General features: G+C 32.7%; 2 protein-coding genes across 3 annotated transcripts; one reads left to right on the top strand and one right to left on the bottom strand.

Annotated features, from left to right (window-relative positions):
• Positions 1-3,862: 3,862 nt before the first annotated feature.
• LOC125874541 (transcription factor BIM1-like) lies at positions 3,863-9,253 on the top strand. 2 transcript variants are annotated; one of them, XM_049555442.1, is made up of 12 exons: positions 3,863-4,037; positions 4,111-4,413; positions 4,545-4,613; positions 5,791-6,144; positions 6,372-6,486; positions 6,582-6,709; positions 6,805-6,901; positions 7,244-7,313; positions 7,393-7,485; positions 7,987-8,426; positions 8,633-8,762; positions 8,843-9,253. In XM_049555442.1, the coding sequence occupies exons 2-12, from the start codon at positions 4,377-4,379 to the stop codon at positions 8,942-8,944; spliced, it is 1,635 nt and encodes a 544-aa protein (XP_049411399.1). In that variant the 5' UTR covers positions 3,863-4,037; positions 4,111-4,376; the 3' UTR covers positions 8,945-9,253. The 2 variants fall into 2 exon arrangements, with proteins under 2 accessions (XP_049411399.1, XP_049411398.1); XM_049555441.1 differs by having other exon boundaries at positions 3,867-4,037; positions 6,793-6,901.
• Positions 9,254-13,743: 4,490 nt separating this feature from the next.
• LOC125874372 (rhamnogalacturonan I rhamnosyltransferase 1-like) lies at positions 13,744-17,499 on the bottom strand. Its single transcript, XM_049555252.1, has 8 exons — positions 16,594-17,499; positions 15,971-16,038; positions 15,756-15,844; positions 15,487-15,652; positions 15,107-15,396; positions 14,821-15,025; positions 14,571-14,728; positions 13,744-14,356 (listed from the first exon to the last, which is right to left on the bottom strand). Exons 1-8 carry the CDS (start codon positions 16,859-16,861, stop codon positions 14,101-14,103), a joined length of 1,500 nt encoding a protein of 499 aa, XP_049411209.1. The 5' UTR covers positions 16,862-17,499; the 3' UTR covers positions 13,744-14,100.
• Between the last annotated feature and the right edge of the window lie 66 nt (positions 17,500-17,565).

The raw sequence follows: 17,565 nt of genomic DNA, 5'->3' as shown, positions 1-17,565 counted from the left end.
CCCCCACCCCCACCCCCACCCCAAAAAAAAATTAAGTTTGTTTTTAAAAAATATTTTCAATTTCAACAATTATTTACTACTCTAGTAAAAATAAAAGAAATTTTTCAAAAACATTTTTCATTTATAAATCAAACACTAAAATTTTTTTTCGGAAAATATTTTCTACTCACCAACCAAACATGAGAAAATAAGTCAAAAATCAACTTGTTTTCCAAGAAAACATTTTCTAGGAAAACATTTTCCTTCATACCAAACACACCCTAAATTATGAATTCATCCGTCTTATACCTACACATAAAATATGTGTATTATTAATGGTAGCTAGCACGCAAAATCGTATTCCATATAAATTTGACACTACATAAATTATATATTGGACGTATACGCTAGCTAAGAGGACTGCATGTTACCGACGTCATGATCCATCGATTAAAAATTAAAGTAAACCTATAGCTCGATTAATTGGTTATAATTAATTAATTAAAATATTTAAGTAGTTTGTTAAGTTAATTAAAGATAGGAGTGGACCAGCCATGCATGTTCTGCTATACTTTTTCTTTTTCAAAAAAGGAATTAAGATTACAAAATAAAGCATAAAGTTAATATAATATGAGTGATTACTTGGAGTAATTTAATTTAATTCATACAATTATACTACTATATGTTTAATGATTAACGAAAGACAACCTGTTCGGTTGTAGGAGTAGTGCACCTTAATGTGAACGCTTACTTTGATTATATATATTGTCGGACCTATATATGCTTTAGCTTTTTTTATTTGTTTTTCATTTACTGTTCGGTATTTATATTAAAGCTCAAATAATTTAAATTTAAGTTGCATAGTCCATTTAACGGATAGCGTTCTCTATAAAGGATTTTTTCATATTTAAAACTCGAATTTGAGATCTCTAATTAAAAAAGGAGCAATTTTATACGTTTCGTTGATGGTGCTTTACTTTTTCAACGTCAACCTTTATCTAATTAAAAAAAAAAAAGCTACTTAAACCTTTAATTTTGTTATATAAATGAATGATTGGTTTAATTAATTATATTTAATGCTTTGTCCTTTCATGGCTAGACAGGAAAAACTTTTCTTTTTATGTGAAAACATAAAAGTAAATGAAGGAGAGGGTAACACATGAAAAAAATATTATTGTACTTCAAAAATAATAAATAAAAGTAAAAAAATATATTTTTAACATAGTGAACGAGTAAAAATAAATATATTAATAATACTTTATGTGTGTAAATTGCATCCTAATTGTATCAACTAAAAGTTTATTCTATCAAAAAAGCTTTAATTTTTTCCTGTTTTTTCTTCTCTCTTCATTCATAGAGGAGTCTAAATAAAGGTACTTTAATATTATGCATCAAGTATTTCACATTTAGCAAAGATTTTGGGAAAGTCATACCTCAAGAAGATGAAATTAACGTAGGCAACTAAAAAATTCAAGAATTTATTACTTCAAGCTCTATGCTTTCATGTGATTTTTCTCATTCGTCGAACGTACGATTTTTGCCTCTCTAATTTTTTTCTTCCAAATTTATTGGCATAATAATGTACTACTAGTAAATAGTAGCAAGGTTAAACACCATTTTCATAGCTTTGATTGCGACATTATGGGGTGTCAAGTAGAAAAGTATATGTTACTGTACTAAACCTTCCGTTTGTGTAAAATAGTGTCAACACTTGTATATATATTCTTTAAATCAAACTTTGATCTATATGTACAATGTAATTATTTCGATAAAGTTATAAGAAAAAATAAAAAAATAATAAAAAAAATATTGATTGCGTGACAAAAAGAAACCTAAGGAATAACAAATATTGGTTGGGGGCACATGCCTCCGGGGTAGGGGAGGCAACCCCCGCGTTATCCGGTTCACACAACCTAAGTGAAATTTTGTAGCTTTCACGTGATCCTTTTTTTTTTACCCTCTTTTTCACCGCTTTAGTGTTCCTAGTTCAATTTGGTTCTAACTTTTTTGACAAGTTGTCCTTAGTAACCTTATTTAATTTAGAAGAATGCAAAAACTCAAGTAAGTTAATTAAGAAGTTATATTTTGGTTCAATTTTTTAAATATTTACATTACCAAATTAAAATATAATATTAATTAGTATTTAAAATTTAATGCGAGACCAAATGAAATTTAAGAACTGTAATTAGATATAGTATGCCGGTTTGTTTGCTCCACTACGTTAAATCTCTTTATCTTTATCTATAACAAATTTTGACAATATTTTAATAGTAGTAAGTGCAACTCTTACAATTGGATAACAGGTTGGGATCTGTGCACTAATCATAATCATTAATCTATTTAATTAGTGTGGGGTCATTAGTGCCAACTCTTAACTCTTGTAATGTGGATTGCGCATGTCGAGGTCACGTGACATGCCATCACACATGTAGCATTCAATTGTATGGGTTGAAACCCGGGTTTTGAATTGTATCTAAAGGTGACACATGATAGTTAGAATCTAATCAAATTTATCTTGATTTGACCTTGAGTCGTATATATCTAGCTAGCGTTTGGCCATAGATTTCCAAATATATTTGGCAAATATTATTTGGGTGAAGATTTGGGTGAAATTTCACCATGTGTTTGGCCATAGTATTTGGGAAATATATTTCAATTTTTTAAGAAATATGACTTATGCCCATAAGTTTTTAAAACTATCAAAACTAACCATAAGTTTGTATTACATAGCAAAATAGAAATGTCGCGTAACAAGATTCATGACTTCCGCAACAAATCAAAAAGCATCATTACAGTAAATAGTCGCATCGTTAAAAAAGACTAGTACAAATCATGATAATGAAAATACAACTAATATAAATTTGAAAATGTATGCTCTTTATAATAGAAAAATTTATTAATTGAGTTAGTTAACAGATGGAGATTTGATTGAGTTGGTTGGTGATAATAAATAAAGTGTTTTTGTAAAAGATAAAAGTTTGGTGTTAAATTTGAATTTTTAAAACTTTCCAAATAATGAGATTTGGCCCAAATACTAGAAAAAACTAGTATTTGGGAATTTGAGTTATTTGCCAAAAAAATTTGCCAAATAATGAGAAAGTGTATGGACAAACAATATTTGCCAAATTTTTTCCCAAGTTTTACTTGGGAAATCTATGGCCAAACGGGCCCCTAGTTTCGGTGCAATGAGACCAAAATTGAAGCTTATCAATAGTCGATCGGGATAAGTTTCGTCTTTAGCCGATTCAGATAATCTTCATCTATGATTTCTGTTGCATAATTATAAACGCAAGTTCTCAAGTCTCTGCTTTTTTAATAACATTACTGGATAATTACGCCAGAAAATACTCAATAAGAATTACTCTACCTTCTTTTCTTACTTTTTCTACCAAGTTACCTAGCATCAAAGATATATATATAATAGTTATAGTTTTAATTAATTATTCTCGTGATTAATATTTAGTGATAATTAAATATACTGAAGTTTTGAGTTTACATAATTCACACATTTATATAATTTAAAATTTGTATAAATTTTATATAATATAATTTGTATAACTATTTAAAATTCAGATGTTTGAATTTATATAAATTTGTTATTTGGAATTTATATAAAAATAACTTATACAAACAAATAGATTCATCACAACAATTAGCTTGCCCCCACTTGTACCTTTCCACTACTGAATCCAACGCCGTCAGTCCGCCGCATTGACGTTACTGTTACCTAAACGACGTTAATTATAACGGAGTTAGTATTCGTAACAGACAACGACAACGAACCTTTAAAACATCTCTCACCAAAGACGAACAGAGAGAATCCTCTGATCTGTGAGACCCATTTTCTTTTACTCTTTTTTTTTTTTTTTTCATATTTAAGGAAGCAACCAATCGAGGCTGGTGTTTGTTCATCGTTTGCGTTAATCAAGACGAAGCCCCATTAATCCTTCAAAAAATTCACTGTTTCGATCAACTTATCATTACGCAATTCTGTTTTCATTTTTTACAACGAAATCTAAGGAGAATTATGCATTTTACACCACCAAATCATATCACAAGTACGTGTTTTCTTCCTTATTCGGTGTTCCATACGTTTTTCCTTGCATAATTCAGTTGAATTTTGGTTCGCAGATTTGGTGGAATAAACCTGCATCATTCCTGTTTTTTCAAAGAGGATTGTTATTAACAATTTTATTAGTTTGAGACTGAGACGTACTTAGTTGAAAAAAGGACGGTTTCTGATGTGACTCAAATCCTCTGTTGGAGGCAGATCTGCTTGGAACTAGAAGAGGTTGGGTTTGAAGTTGTTAAATTACGCAACAACTTTTCGAAATTCAGTTGAATCCTGCTGCATTTTAGTAGCTTTTGTTTATTCGAAACACAGAATTCTGATTTTAATGGAGTTACCTCAATCCAGGCCTTTTGGAACAGAAGGTAATCGTTAAGCTTATTTGGTTTATGCCAAAAACAATCTGAATTTTGAATATATAATCTTATATATGAAGGAAAAAAGTCGCTACTGATCTGATTTTAGATTTCCATGTGTATATTTTTTTGTTTGGTAGGGAGGAAGACGACGCATGATTTTCTTTCACTATATTCACCTATTGAACAAGATCCAAGACCTCCACAAGGTAAAAATGCAAGGATTTTTCTTTTCCGATCGAAAAGTCATATTAGAAAAAAAACTTTTGGTTGTTCGCGTTTTATTGATTCTGTTAGGTGTGCATGTGTTTGTTGTGATTGTATCTTAACTTCGTTTTACCTCGCACATTTACGCAATTCTGCTATACTGTTTAAAAGTAGTACTCCCTTCGTCTCTACTTATTTGTCCTATTTTAATTTACATGAAATTTAAGAAAGTAATTGAAGTTTTGAATATTGAGATCTTAAATTAAAGATTTGTCAAATGTATAACCACGAGTTGCAATTACTACACCCGTGACCCTAATGCTGATTGTTACATGCGTGGACCTGGACTATCAGCTTTGGTGGGCCTTGACTGAGATTGGCTGACATTGCTGAATCAGGTATATTGAATGCTCCGGCCCTTCTCTACGATGTAGCAAGCTGATGAAATGAATAGGTGTTAGCTTCTTTTCTTTTTAAAAAAAAAAGAAAGAAAGAAAGAAAGAAGAACAGATGTAGGAAGTTGAGGCTTTAGATAGAATTGTATTGATTGAAGACCAAACCATGACAAAATTGTGGAATTCCTTTTCGATGTTTGGTTACAAAAGGGGGAAAATGACTTCCCCACTCTGTCACTCACAAGCATAAGTCATTTTTATTTCTGTTAAATTATATATTCAAATATTATTGTTTTTAATGATTTAAATGCAATATTATAAGAAAAGTGTCTCTTTTAAGTAATTTTCTTTTATTAGGTAGTGGAGTGTTGTCTAGGTTTTCATGTAAGTATTATATTTAGTACATGTTGTTTCCTTTGCTTCGGTTATTGAATTATTTGATGTTTTTCCTTTGCTTCGGTTATTGAATTATGGTTGGTATGCTGTTGTCGTTGTTTGCTACCTAACTTTCCGTTGTTTTTCTGGTCTTTTGTGACATTAATTCAAGGATTATGTCTGTTGTTCAATTTGAAGCTTGAAATATACTGGGATTAGAAAGAAACAAATAGGAAAAAAGGAAAGATAGAAAAATAGTGGGCCGCTCTTGCCAGATTCTACTTCCCTTTTGATTTGCCTACTCAAGGAGAAGGACTTGTTATCTTTCATCATTGTGCATGATTTTTACTTGGATAATTATGCCTTCTAGTGCCTTATTTGATTCTCATTTGCCATGGCTGTCATGCAGGTGGCCACCTAAAAACTCATGATTTCTTTCAACCTCTAGAACAAGAAAGGAAGACAGTTGGGAAAGAAGAAAATAAAATTGAGGTAGAGGCTATAGAAAAGCCGCCTCCATCAGCAGAACGTATTCTTCCTGGTGGCATTGGCACATATAGCATTTCTTATTCACAGCAAAGGGTTCCAAAGCCAGAAGCAAACACATTTGCTGTCACACAAACTAGCAGTACAGATAGAGACGATAGAAACTCAAACTGCAGTTCTTACTCGGGAAGTGGTTTGGCACTATGGAATGAATCTGCCATGAAAAAGGGAAAGACTGGGAAGTATAATCTCGCTGGAGATAGACATGTCATAAGAGGTATATTTTCATTTCTTGGTTTCTTTATACTCCGTGTTTTTCTTTAATGTTAAACTTTGTGAATGGCAATCATCTTCCAGATAAGAGTCCCGAGCTAACAATCATTTCTGAAGAACAACTTTAAATGGTCTCCTCTTTAGTTCCATCAATATCACTATAATATTATTATCTAAAGAGAGAAGCCTGAAGACTTCAGCTCCAGTTAACATTTGTTATGTGCTTGGCAGAAGCTGGTTTAAACATTGGAGGAGGGAAACCTACGACATCATTAGAACGGCAATCACAATTGTCTTCAAATCATAATCATAACACTGCAACCTTGAGCTCACACTCATCTCCTCAGTCAGTGACTTGCTTCCATTCATAAGAATGCTTCTTATTTGTCTTGATGTTTTGTGCTTATAATTCTTGTTCTAACTATTCAAAATACAATGCAGGCAACCATCAGCTATGGAGAATCAGAGTTTCATACATATGATAACATCGGCTAAGAATGCACAGGAAGATGACGATGACGAAGAAGAAGAATTTGTTGTTAAGAAAGAGTCACCTTCACCATCCAGAGGTTTGTCTTGCATAAGTCTGATACTTGCGTTTCTCAGTACTCTGAATCTGTCATTTATAACAGAAGGACACCTACTTGTATAGGCAATTTATCAGTAAAAGTCGATGGGAAAAGCAATGATCAGAAGCCAAATACTCCACGCTCGAAGCACTCAGCAACAGAGCAAAGAAGAAGAAGCAAGATCAATGACAGGCATGTTTACAACCCTAATTTAGAGTTTTGAGAAAAGAAAAGGAAAAGTTTTTGGCATAGTGACTATATTTTGTGGGAAGGGGAATGTTAGTATGATCTGACTTCCAAGCATTTATGCATTGACTAGCACACTCTTCACTCAGTTTTTTCTAGCCTCTTACTTGAGGCAGAAGCTATCTCTGTCTAGATATCATGTGTTAGTTGGAACATTTTAATTCCTTTGCTGAACAATTACTAGTCTTGGTTCTGTCAATCTTTTACTGTGTAACCGGACTTATGAACAGTCGAATAACATGATTGTCAATGAAAATTGAACCATTACCTTTGGAACTTTTTAATCAGATTTCTGAAGTTGAGAGAGACCATCCCTCACAGTGACCAGAAGAGAGATAAAGCATCATTCTTGCTGGAGGTACTTGAATGTCGTATCTGGTTATGTACTCTGTTTATCATATAAACTGTATACCGAATAAGTAAATTCTTTTTTGTAGGTTATTGAATATATTCAATTCCTACAAGAGAAAGTGCACAAATATGAGGGATCCTATCAAGGTTTGGAGAATCAACCTTCAACATTACCTTGGGTAATTTCTTGGTCTTTCTCATTGTTTTGTCTACTTTCTTTAGATCTTTAGTCTTATCTATCGTTGTTTTGAAATGCCTTCAGACTTGTATCTTCATATTAGTTAGGGCAAACTACTCAAAATGTTATCTAATACTGTACATTAAGATGTAGGAGTTGGTCAACTACTGACAAATAATTAAGAGTCTAAGTAGGAGCTGCGTTGTTTAGTTTGCACATGCTAGATGATTGGAGAGATGTATTTGGAATATTACCTTGCTTGTGTGTACAACACAATCTATCTGGCTTTTGGAGTAAATAAGGTACCTTATGGGATTTGACTTTGAAATATGGTGGTTGAAGTTCTCTACTTGCCTACTGTATATACAGTGATAATGTATACAATCGAAAGGACAGGATATATTTTCTTTTGATCTGTAGATAGCAGCATCCACCTAAGATGCCTATTCTCTTAGTGCATTCAACAACACAATTAGTGACTATTCTTATTTCATGAAAGCAGAATAAGTGTCATAGTATGGCTCAAGGTTTCATTGATCATTCTCAAGGCACAAACAGTGCGTCTAGTCATGCACTTATTGCTGCAAAGTTTGACGAGAACAAAACTGGAATCTCTGCTACAGGGCCTGTCAATGAACAGACACTGGAGCCAAACAGAACTTCCAGTGTGAAAGAAAGCAGTTTTCTGTCTGAATTAACAAACAGGGCCGCAACACTTTGTATGCAACCAAACACATTCCCATTTGATGAAAATATTAGCATAGCATCGCTGCAGTCAATAGTGGCACCTGATACTGGCTCGTTGGAATTGAAATCTCAGCCTCAATTTCCATCAAGCAGATCGAATATGACTAATTATGCTGTTACAAATGACAAGCTAAAAGGGCAAGAGGTTTCTACAGAAAGTGGTACAATCAGCGTTTCCAGTGTCTATTCTCAAAGGTAAGAATTCTCTGGTCTGTGTTGTTCTAGCTCATGCATCACTGATAATTTTGTTCTTTGTTTAATCCCTTTACTACACATAATTCTGCACTCTAATTAAAACCTATCATCATCTTCTGAATATTGTATTATCTGTGCTTTCCTTTCCATTGGATATTCTCACTTTAGTTGAGACTTGACTTAGAGTATATGTTGGTGTTTGGCAGGTTGATGAACACACTGAAACAAGCATTGCAGAGTTCTGGAGTAGATTTGTCACAAGCCAACATGTCAGTGCAAATTGATCTCGCGAAAAGAGCCAATGATAGATCAAATGCTTCAACGTCCAATTTTAAGGTACCCGGGATTCTTTTAATTCCAGTAATTTTCTAGTGCTTAAGTAGAAGTAACAACCTTAACTTTGACAAAATTCCCAGGGTGACAACATCTCCTCAAGAAATCAACCAACTCCACAATTCATTGATACAAGCACAAGAGAGGAGTCTGTCCATGCCTTCAAACGGCTCAAAACAAGTTAAAAGCAAATTTAACACACAAGTATTCTTTTGCAATTGATTCAACTAAAAAAATTCCTTTCCCTTCTGGTTCTGAAGGGATATTCACGTATACATCTGGTATAGAAAATCTCCCCTAATCAGATCATAAGCTACTGTAAATGTAATTCATTTTCTTTCCTTTTTGATTGTTTGGCTGCACAGAATTCTTCTGACTAAAGTTTTCGATATTTATTACATGTAGTGAACTATCAAGAAATCATGTATCACTATTGAGGCTTCCATGCTCATGTTGAGAAGCCGCTTTTTAATATAAGGCTTCCATTTATTTCATCTGAAGTGTCTTGTAGAGTAGCTTTATATATGGCCTATCCATGTAATGTAAAGTATTTAGATTAGTGTAGTCATTTCTTTTTTTTCGTTTTATCTTTTACTTTTGTAGCTATTGACTTGCACCAGCGAAAGGGGTGGCTACTGTTGTTCGTATGTCCATATATTCTGTGTTTACATCCGACCAAATGAAATACATGACATGTATCTTATATTTTCACATTTTACTCTTATCCATGGTTAAAGAATAGAACAACTTTCACATATAGCAAACATAAAAATCATATTTGTATGCTATAGCTATAGTTTGCATAATTGCGCTCCATAGCAAACATAAATATGTATATTTTGCTATACATATACAAAGAAAGCAATTGTATAATTCGCTATACATATACAAAGAAAACATTTGTATAATTTGCTATACATATACAAAACAAAACAGTTGTATAATCTATTTCGGTATACATATACAAAAGATCAATTGTATAATTTGTGTTTGTATAAAGCGAGAAAGAGAGAAAGACAAAAGAAAACTGCGCAGGGGAAGATTGTATTTGTATAATCATAAGTGTATAGGACGAAAATATATGCATTTGTATTTATATATACAATTTTCTCTCGCTTTATACAAACACAAACGCAATGTATACATTTGTGTTTGTATAAAATGAGAGAGGCGAGTGAGAGTGGCGAGCGAGATCTGGGAGAGTGGTGAGTGAGATCTGGGAGAGGGAGAGGGGAGAGAGGGGAACGAAAATATATGTATATATATAATTTTCTCTCGTTTTATACAAACACAAACGCATTTTATACATTTGTGTTTGTATAAAAGCGAGAGAGGCGAGCGAGACTGCCACCAAAACGAGAGAGGCGAGCGAAATTCCACCAGGGAGAGAGGCAAAAATAGCAATCGTTTGCTATAGGGTACAATTAAATCAAACTATGTTTATAGCATTTGATTCCCTAAAGAATATGCAATTTTCTTCAGTTGTCCTTTTTTTTGGAACATTTGTTTAGAACAATGATCCACTTTTTATTTTTCTTGTAACCTAAAGAACCTTTTAAGTCATGGTCTAAAGATCATCATTGATCAAATTGAAGATCTTATGAGAAAATTAGACTACGGTATAAAATTTTAGAAGTTATTACATACGTTAGACGATAATCTAATGTTTCATATGTAAGATAGGTAAACAAAGATGGTCATGGAGTCTTATCATTGATTATATTTTGCACAGTTGTTACTGTGTTAATCATCAGCGCATTACATCTATTTAACTTTGTTCTTTTCAGCCCAATATAAGAAAGCCCAATTTTCTAGTCCAAGTTATAATATTAAGTCCAACATTTATTTCTGCTTGCCAATTCCCTTCTCCAAATGCTAATAAATGATAACAATAGTAAGATATATGGAAAAAACTATTTTTCTTTTAAAGAAGTAAAATAGGGTGGCTTCCTTAAATTTATATTGATTTATTCTTCCCCAAAATTGCTTAATTCATTCTTAGTGGACAAAGCAAAACCATTTCTATCAAATAATATGTACATAATTAATACGAAAACATCATTATCATGTTGGGTGATGACTCTTTATCAATTATACTTTGTTTTCCACGAGCTATGTTTCCTTGTGAGATAATTAGAGTCTCGAGATAATTACCTCAAATATCTTCAATTGATTTAATTTACAAATAGTTATATATATATCCTATGACAAATTTAGAAGATCAAAATGTGCAAGAATATATTTAAGGGACCATTTAAACCTTGCTTAATACTTCCTCTGTTCCTAATTACTTGTCCATTTTTGAATTGACACACCTATTAAGAAAAACAATGATTAACATAGTGAGTTTATCATTTTACCCCTATTAATTATGAAGTGGTGAATTAAAAATTTAAGATTTTCAAAAAGTTCTACATTTTTTAAAGTAATTAATTGAGCGTATAATAGGTTAAAAAAATTGTCCTCTGTTGATTTGTCAAAATGGACAAGTAATTAAGGACAACTAAAAATAAAAAAAATAAATAAGTAATTAGGGACAGAAGGAGTAATGTCTCATTTTTTGCTTTTTATCATTTTCTCGTTATTTTGCCTTCTCACTTTCTCTTATATTCTGAATAGAAAAATGAAATAATTGCAGCTATAAATGTAAGGGTGTATGTATCTAGAAGTGGAGAAACCTAGATTCGTGCTTGCATTGATTGATAAGTAGACTCAAACATAAAGAGTTGAATGCACTAAGCAAGTGGCAATTAATTAGTCCGTTTTATTTTATTTGATCCTTATTTTCTTTTATTTATTCATTTAGCAAAATCAGAAAATTTTAATTTTTTTCAAAATTTCGATAAATATTTTTTAAGAAGAAAATGAAACAGAGTGAATATGAAGGAAAATTAAATCCTTTTCATCATCAATTAAGATTCCTACCTCGAGGACGGCTTTTTTCTTGGATCCTTCAATAATGATAAGATTAATAACACTTAAATAATTGTCATCTCTTTCTTGGGATTGCCTTCGATTTGTAAAGTACGAGAATTTCGAGGAAGATCTCAATAATTAATCTCCATCCGTTGTTATTTATATGTTATTCTTATTCAAAATAAATGAGTTTTAATACCCTCTTCATCCACTTTTAATTGTCATGATTTTCTTTTATAAAGTTAAACGATAATAACTTAAACTAACATTTTATAATGTATTTTTCATCATATTGATATGCAAAAAATTGCAATCTATAGTATTTTTCGTATAGATTTTGAATATCTAAATTTTTTGTTTAAAATATCGAATTAATGTAATCTAATTTAACTTTGAAAATTAGTTAAATTGACTTTTGAAAAACTAACATGACAATTAATACTCCCTCCATTCCATATTAATTGAATTTTTGAGGTGCTTCACACCCTTTAAGAAAAGTAGATTAAGACATAAATTGAACATAGTTTTCCATTTTTACCCTTATTAATTATTGTCAAATTTATTGAAGTCATCACATTGAAAATCCAAATGAAGGGTAAAATTGGAAGAACACTCTAAAAGTAGTCTTGAAAACTGAACAACTAAATTAATTTGAAAAATGAAAAATGCCTCAAAAATTTAATTAATATGGAATGGAGGGAGTAATGGATAGATGGAGTACTCATTTGTCATTTCACAAAATCAATCCATAAATTACATTATTCTTTCTATTTTACCTTTGAAAGTTATTGGTCTTGAAAATGTACATTTCCCAAAATAGAAAAACTAAGTAATTAATCCATGTTCATTTATTGAAAATTTAACTTAAAAAATACTAAATAAAGGTGCTCTATAATGATAAACTTATTGAATTTCTTAAGGAGCGTAAAACCTAAAATAAAACAGAGAGGGAGTACGACCATATAGGACCTTTTAAACTTCTATTATCGTCGTTTCTCTTATTAATATATTTTTTTAATCCTTTGTGTTCAACCGATATTAATTGGGGGGATTAAATTTTGATTATGCTAATGTATTTACTTTATGTCTAATGTACTTTAAGATTACTTTTAGTGCTAGAGAAATTAATAAATGATGATGAAGGACATGGCAGTAAAAGTTTATGTAACTTATTACTTTAAATTATTTTGGGGAATTATATTTATTGCTGTTGTGAAAAAAAAAAAAAGAATTGAATTCACAAAATTCGTCTTCTCACTCTTTGGCATTTGAAATTTGGTTGAATAGAGCCACTGCCAATTGGAGATTAAGCAAATAATGACCTTTTTAATAATTAGCACTAATTAAAGCATTAGTGTTTGAAGGAATACTTAAGTGCTAACATCAGGATTATTAATAATAATTTAGTGGAGATTAAGTACTGAAAGTGGCTTTGCTTTGGTGTTTACGAATTAGGGCCCTCTCAAATATTAAAATTATATGTACCTCTTTTTTATTATTATTATATGGATAATGAATACTCTATTTTTGTTTTTCTTCAAGAAAATTCTATCTTCCACTCTACATATTAAATTATTAATCATAATGATTACTCATTTGACGACAATTATTAAAAGTGGAAAAGGAAAAAAACAAACGTCTTTTTATCTGGTTGCCTTTTGTTTTCTTTCTTCCTTTTTTCTTTTAATGTGTATTGAATATGTTCAATGCCAATGAGTTGTAAAGTACTTTTATTAAAATAATTGCAATTTTATTTCAGCCATAAACTTAAACAGTCTACTTTAAGGTTAAAATAATTGCACTCCTATTAAAATCATTCGAGCTTTCTAGTGTCCGAATCAATCTGTACATATTATTTTTAATCTGTCAAGTATTTGTTATCTCCCATAAGTATATGAATTGTGTAACTCTTTCTAAATGAGACTCTATCCACTGAACGCAAGCATCATATCGTCCTAAGATAGCAAAACCAATGAGAGAATAGAGTGAATGACATTGACTATCGTTAAATATAGCACACAACAACAACATATCAATATAGTTCCACAAAAGAGTGAAGGAGCCTAAGTGACTCAACTAGTGTGGTATTGAGTGGAACTTTAAATTTGACAAATCCAAAAGTTCTGGCAAAACAAATCTATATTGTACCCTTCTGTGTATACTGCCATTGATAATGTATCCTTGCAATGGCAGGACAGTTTTCTATACATGTATTCAATTATTGAGTTTCTGAAGGAAAAAAAAGGAACATTTTAATATAACCCTTTTCCAAATGCTTCCGAGGATTTCAAGTGCATCGCCTCGCCCCTTTACTGCACCAATCGCCTCAGAAGCAAAATGTTTTCGAGTGTTGACAAGTATGTCCTCCAAATATGTCAGTGCGCGGAAGTACTTTTCTATAATGCAATGTTACCACCATCATAATTTACATGCTGCTTAAATTTAGTTCATCCTCATAAGATGGTTCTAAGCACTCCCATGGGTTGGAGTAAAAATAATCCTCCTCTTTAGGTCTGTCTTGAATGACCAATCTCTTTGTTGGGTTGCCCATACGTTCAGCGTGAGCTTCCTTAACAGCGGTAGAGAACTCATCCCATGTCAATGATCCAGCATTATGTTGGTCTATTAAATCCACCAGATGCTTTCTGTCTAACAAGATAGTTTTCTTGTATCCAAGATATCTGTGTGGGGAATAGTGGACATTCAGATTAAATGAATATTGTACAAAAACAAAGTGTACCCTATGTGTAATGTGCATACATAATGAGTGATTAACTGCTTTCATGGCTCTTAAAATTTTGCAAATTAAATTTCTAGAAGCAAGTAAAGTAACAACTATTTAGAATATGAAGTCGCTGTTTCAATATGCTACCATGATTTATCAAAAGAGAGTACCTGCGATGTCCTTCAACAACTTTGGCCATGTTTCCATCATATGTAGGAACAAAGATATCGCTCTCCAAGGAAACAAGATAATCTAATGCTGCCATTTGGGAGGAGTGATTTTGAAAGAACCTCAGCTCAGAGGACTCGAGTAGTGTCTCCTTCCTTACCTATTAGAAAATAAAGCCGGTGCAAATGGTGAGTCTGCAATATTCAGCCAGCTATTCAGAAGCTTAAGAATTAACTAGAACTTTCTAACTACCAAATTAGGATAAGCTGCAGCAAGACTAGCCATTCTCCTTTCTCCACCATAAATCTCTCCAGCCGCAATGTACACTTGAATACTAGGATCAATGTCCAATGCCCTTAAAGTAAGAGCAGTTTCCTCAGGGGTCAAAGGACACAGACCATCTCTTCTTTTCAAATCTGAATTTATAATTTTTTCTTTCCACCACGGATAAGCATATCTACAGGAAAAAATGTTAATTAATCAGCCAATGAACGAAGGATGGTTAAAGCCACCAACAAATACAAGGATTTAACTTCACCTCATTCTTGTCAACTCTTTCACCTCCTCCTGCTTGCATCCGTGAGTACAGCCAGAGAAAGCTAACATATCCATTTCGTATCTCAGGTGCAGAACCATAAATGGACCCTCTTGCCTAAGTATTCTGACAACCTTTCTACCCAACTCTTCAATTTGAGGGGTGAATTTCAGTGCACCAAAATTAACTCTGCATCGTAGCTTTTGAATTTCCATAGGTTGTCCATTATTGGCAAGCCGAGCATCAGTCCTGTTCAAATGAACTACTTTATACTGCTGAATTAAGGGAAGAATCTGTATTCAAAAAATGATCATCATTACACTGGAGAAGGATGCGAGAGTTAATAGCAATAACAAAATACCATTTAGCAAAAAATCACAAACCTGATTATGGTAGTAGGAAATGTCAGACCAACTAATAGGAGCCATAGTATGAGTCACTCCTAACTCTACCCTCCTCTTTAGTCTTGGAGGTAGCTCCTTCAATATTCGAACTTCATCTCTCAAGGACATAATGAAGTGATCAACATCAAATATGTCTTGAAATTCACTGCACATAAAAAACTTTGTTAATACAAATCGCCATCTTTTCTTTCTTAAAAAAGAACTCGGTAATTTGAAAGACAAAAATCAAGATAATTGAGTGGACACACCTCGGATCAGCCCAAAAGGAGGTTTTATCCAGCTCGGGAACAATAAGAGTCACATTCAAATATCTTGCTATAGCAACCATATCACATATCTGCAACAAGGACAAAGGGGAAACACGAGTGACAAAATCATCTCACAAGTCAAATTCACAACAGTTGTCTAAATTAATTACATTTGTATGTGGTATGTACTGATTGATCTAAAGCAAGCTACTAACCGCTGACCGCATTTGATTAAGCCCACCATTGCATGAAACCATGAGGTAACCATTATTCCTGTAAACCCCTGATTCACCCAAATAATCATAACATCAGTCAGTATGACAGACTCTTAAAATGAAGTCAATAGCTCTAAATTCGACGAGGAACTTCCAATATTGTAGGTCAGGAAACAGATAACCATGAAGATAGCTGCACAACAATTTTGTTTTAGAATTAGGGTCACTAAAAGTTGGATTAACTTGAATTAGACCATTTAGTGTATGATGATTTTAACTAAAATACCAAGCCAACAACTCAACCGATGAAACTACTGTCTACAAAAGCATACAGATTATAATTAACACAATAGTACAATAACATAGTGATATGTGAATCTTCCTTCTATGTCAAGCTCTCCAACTACAATATCCATAATGGCATTAACCTACACTCATTAATAATTTCATATTCCCACTAAAAAGACTCCATTTTGATGTTTCCTATTATCCTATGACACAACAAGCACCATGATCTCTAAGTTGTCAACTAAATTAGGTGAAAAAACAAGTCAGCAGGGCACTAACATGGACATGAAAAAGAATAAAGGCACACACACGCCTGCGAAAAATCTTATACTTACTCTTTGGTGGAAGAACTCTGGCAGGGACCTCAGTCGACGATTTAACAGCCAGTACTGCAGCTGATTCGTGAGAAGGACAAGGGGGCCATCCTTTTAAAACTCTAGGACCCCAAGTCTCTCCCAATATCGTTAATTGAACTAAGCAAATCCATATAAGCACTGATGTTGTGATCCTTATCATCCATAACTTCATTCTAGACTTGGATGACATAGAACTTTTTAGTTTTTCCAAACGACTTTCTGCTAAAGCTGTTACTTTTAGCCCCATTATGCCCAAATTCCCCCACCCCTTGGGATTAACTACTTTCTCAGCACATTTCCCCAAAAAAATACTATTCAACTCACAAGTTGTATTTCTTATTTGTTTTCCTCAATCACTCATCACACACAATCAATATACCAAAAATAAAAGTCACTTTTTTGGGTAATGTAGGATCCAAAGAAATCAAAATCCTACTTTTTTTTATACCCAGAAATGCTTTTATAAAAAAGTTGAAGAAAGAAGACAAGGAGTTACAAAAATGTAGAAATCCGAACGTCAATGAGAAAATTTCAGATTTTTCTCTTTCAGAAACTTGAGCAAAATTTGGATTCTGAAACCTTCCAAAGACGATTATTTCGATGAAGAGAAGCAAAATCCCTAACTCTTTCGCACCTTACAAGTAAATTCTACAAAATGCGGCAATCTTTAACTGATCACGGAAGCGAATCCCAATAATTTTGAACTTTTTAAAAGAGGAGAAATCAATAAAATACACTGACTAGCAATGAATGTGGAATACGTAGGATATCTAGAGGAGTTGGTGTCTGGACGGCGGTGATGTTGCCGGAATGTTGGAAAGCCGGTGACCGGTGACCTGTGTGAAGAGGGAAAAAAGAAATTTGAGGAGAAAGGGAAAAAAAAGAGAGAAATGAATATACAATTGGGTCGGTTTATGCTGAGTGAAGCGGTCATAATATATGGATCGGGTT

This window comes from Solanum stenotomum, chromosome 8, assembly GCF_019186545.1.
Source record: "Solanum stenotomum isolate F172 chromosome 8, ASM1918654v1, whole genome shotgun sequence".
Lineage (NCBI taxonomy): Eukaryota > Viridiplantae > Streptophyta > Magnoliopsida > Solanales > Solanaceae > Solanum > Solanum stenotomum.
Note: the sequence above shows the minus strand (reverse complement) of the source record. Positions and strands in the feature narration are given on the sequence as shown.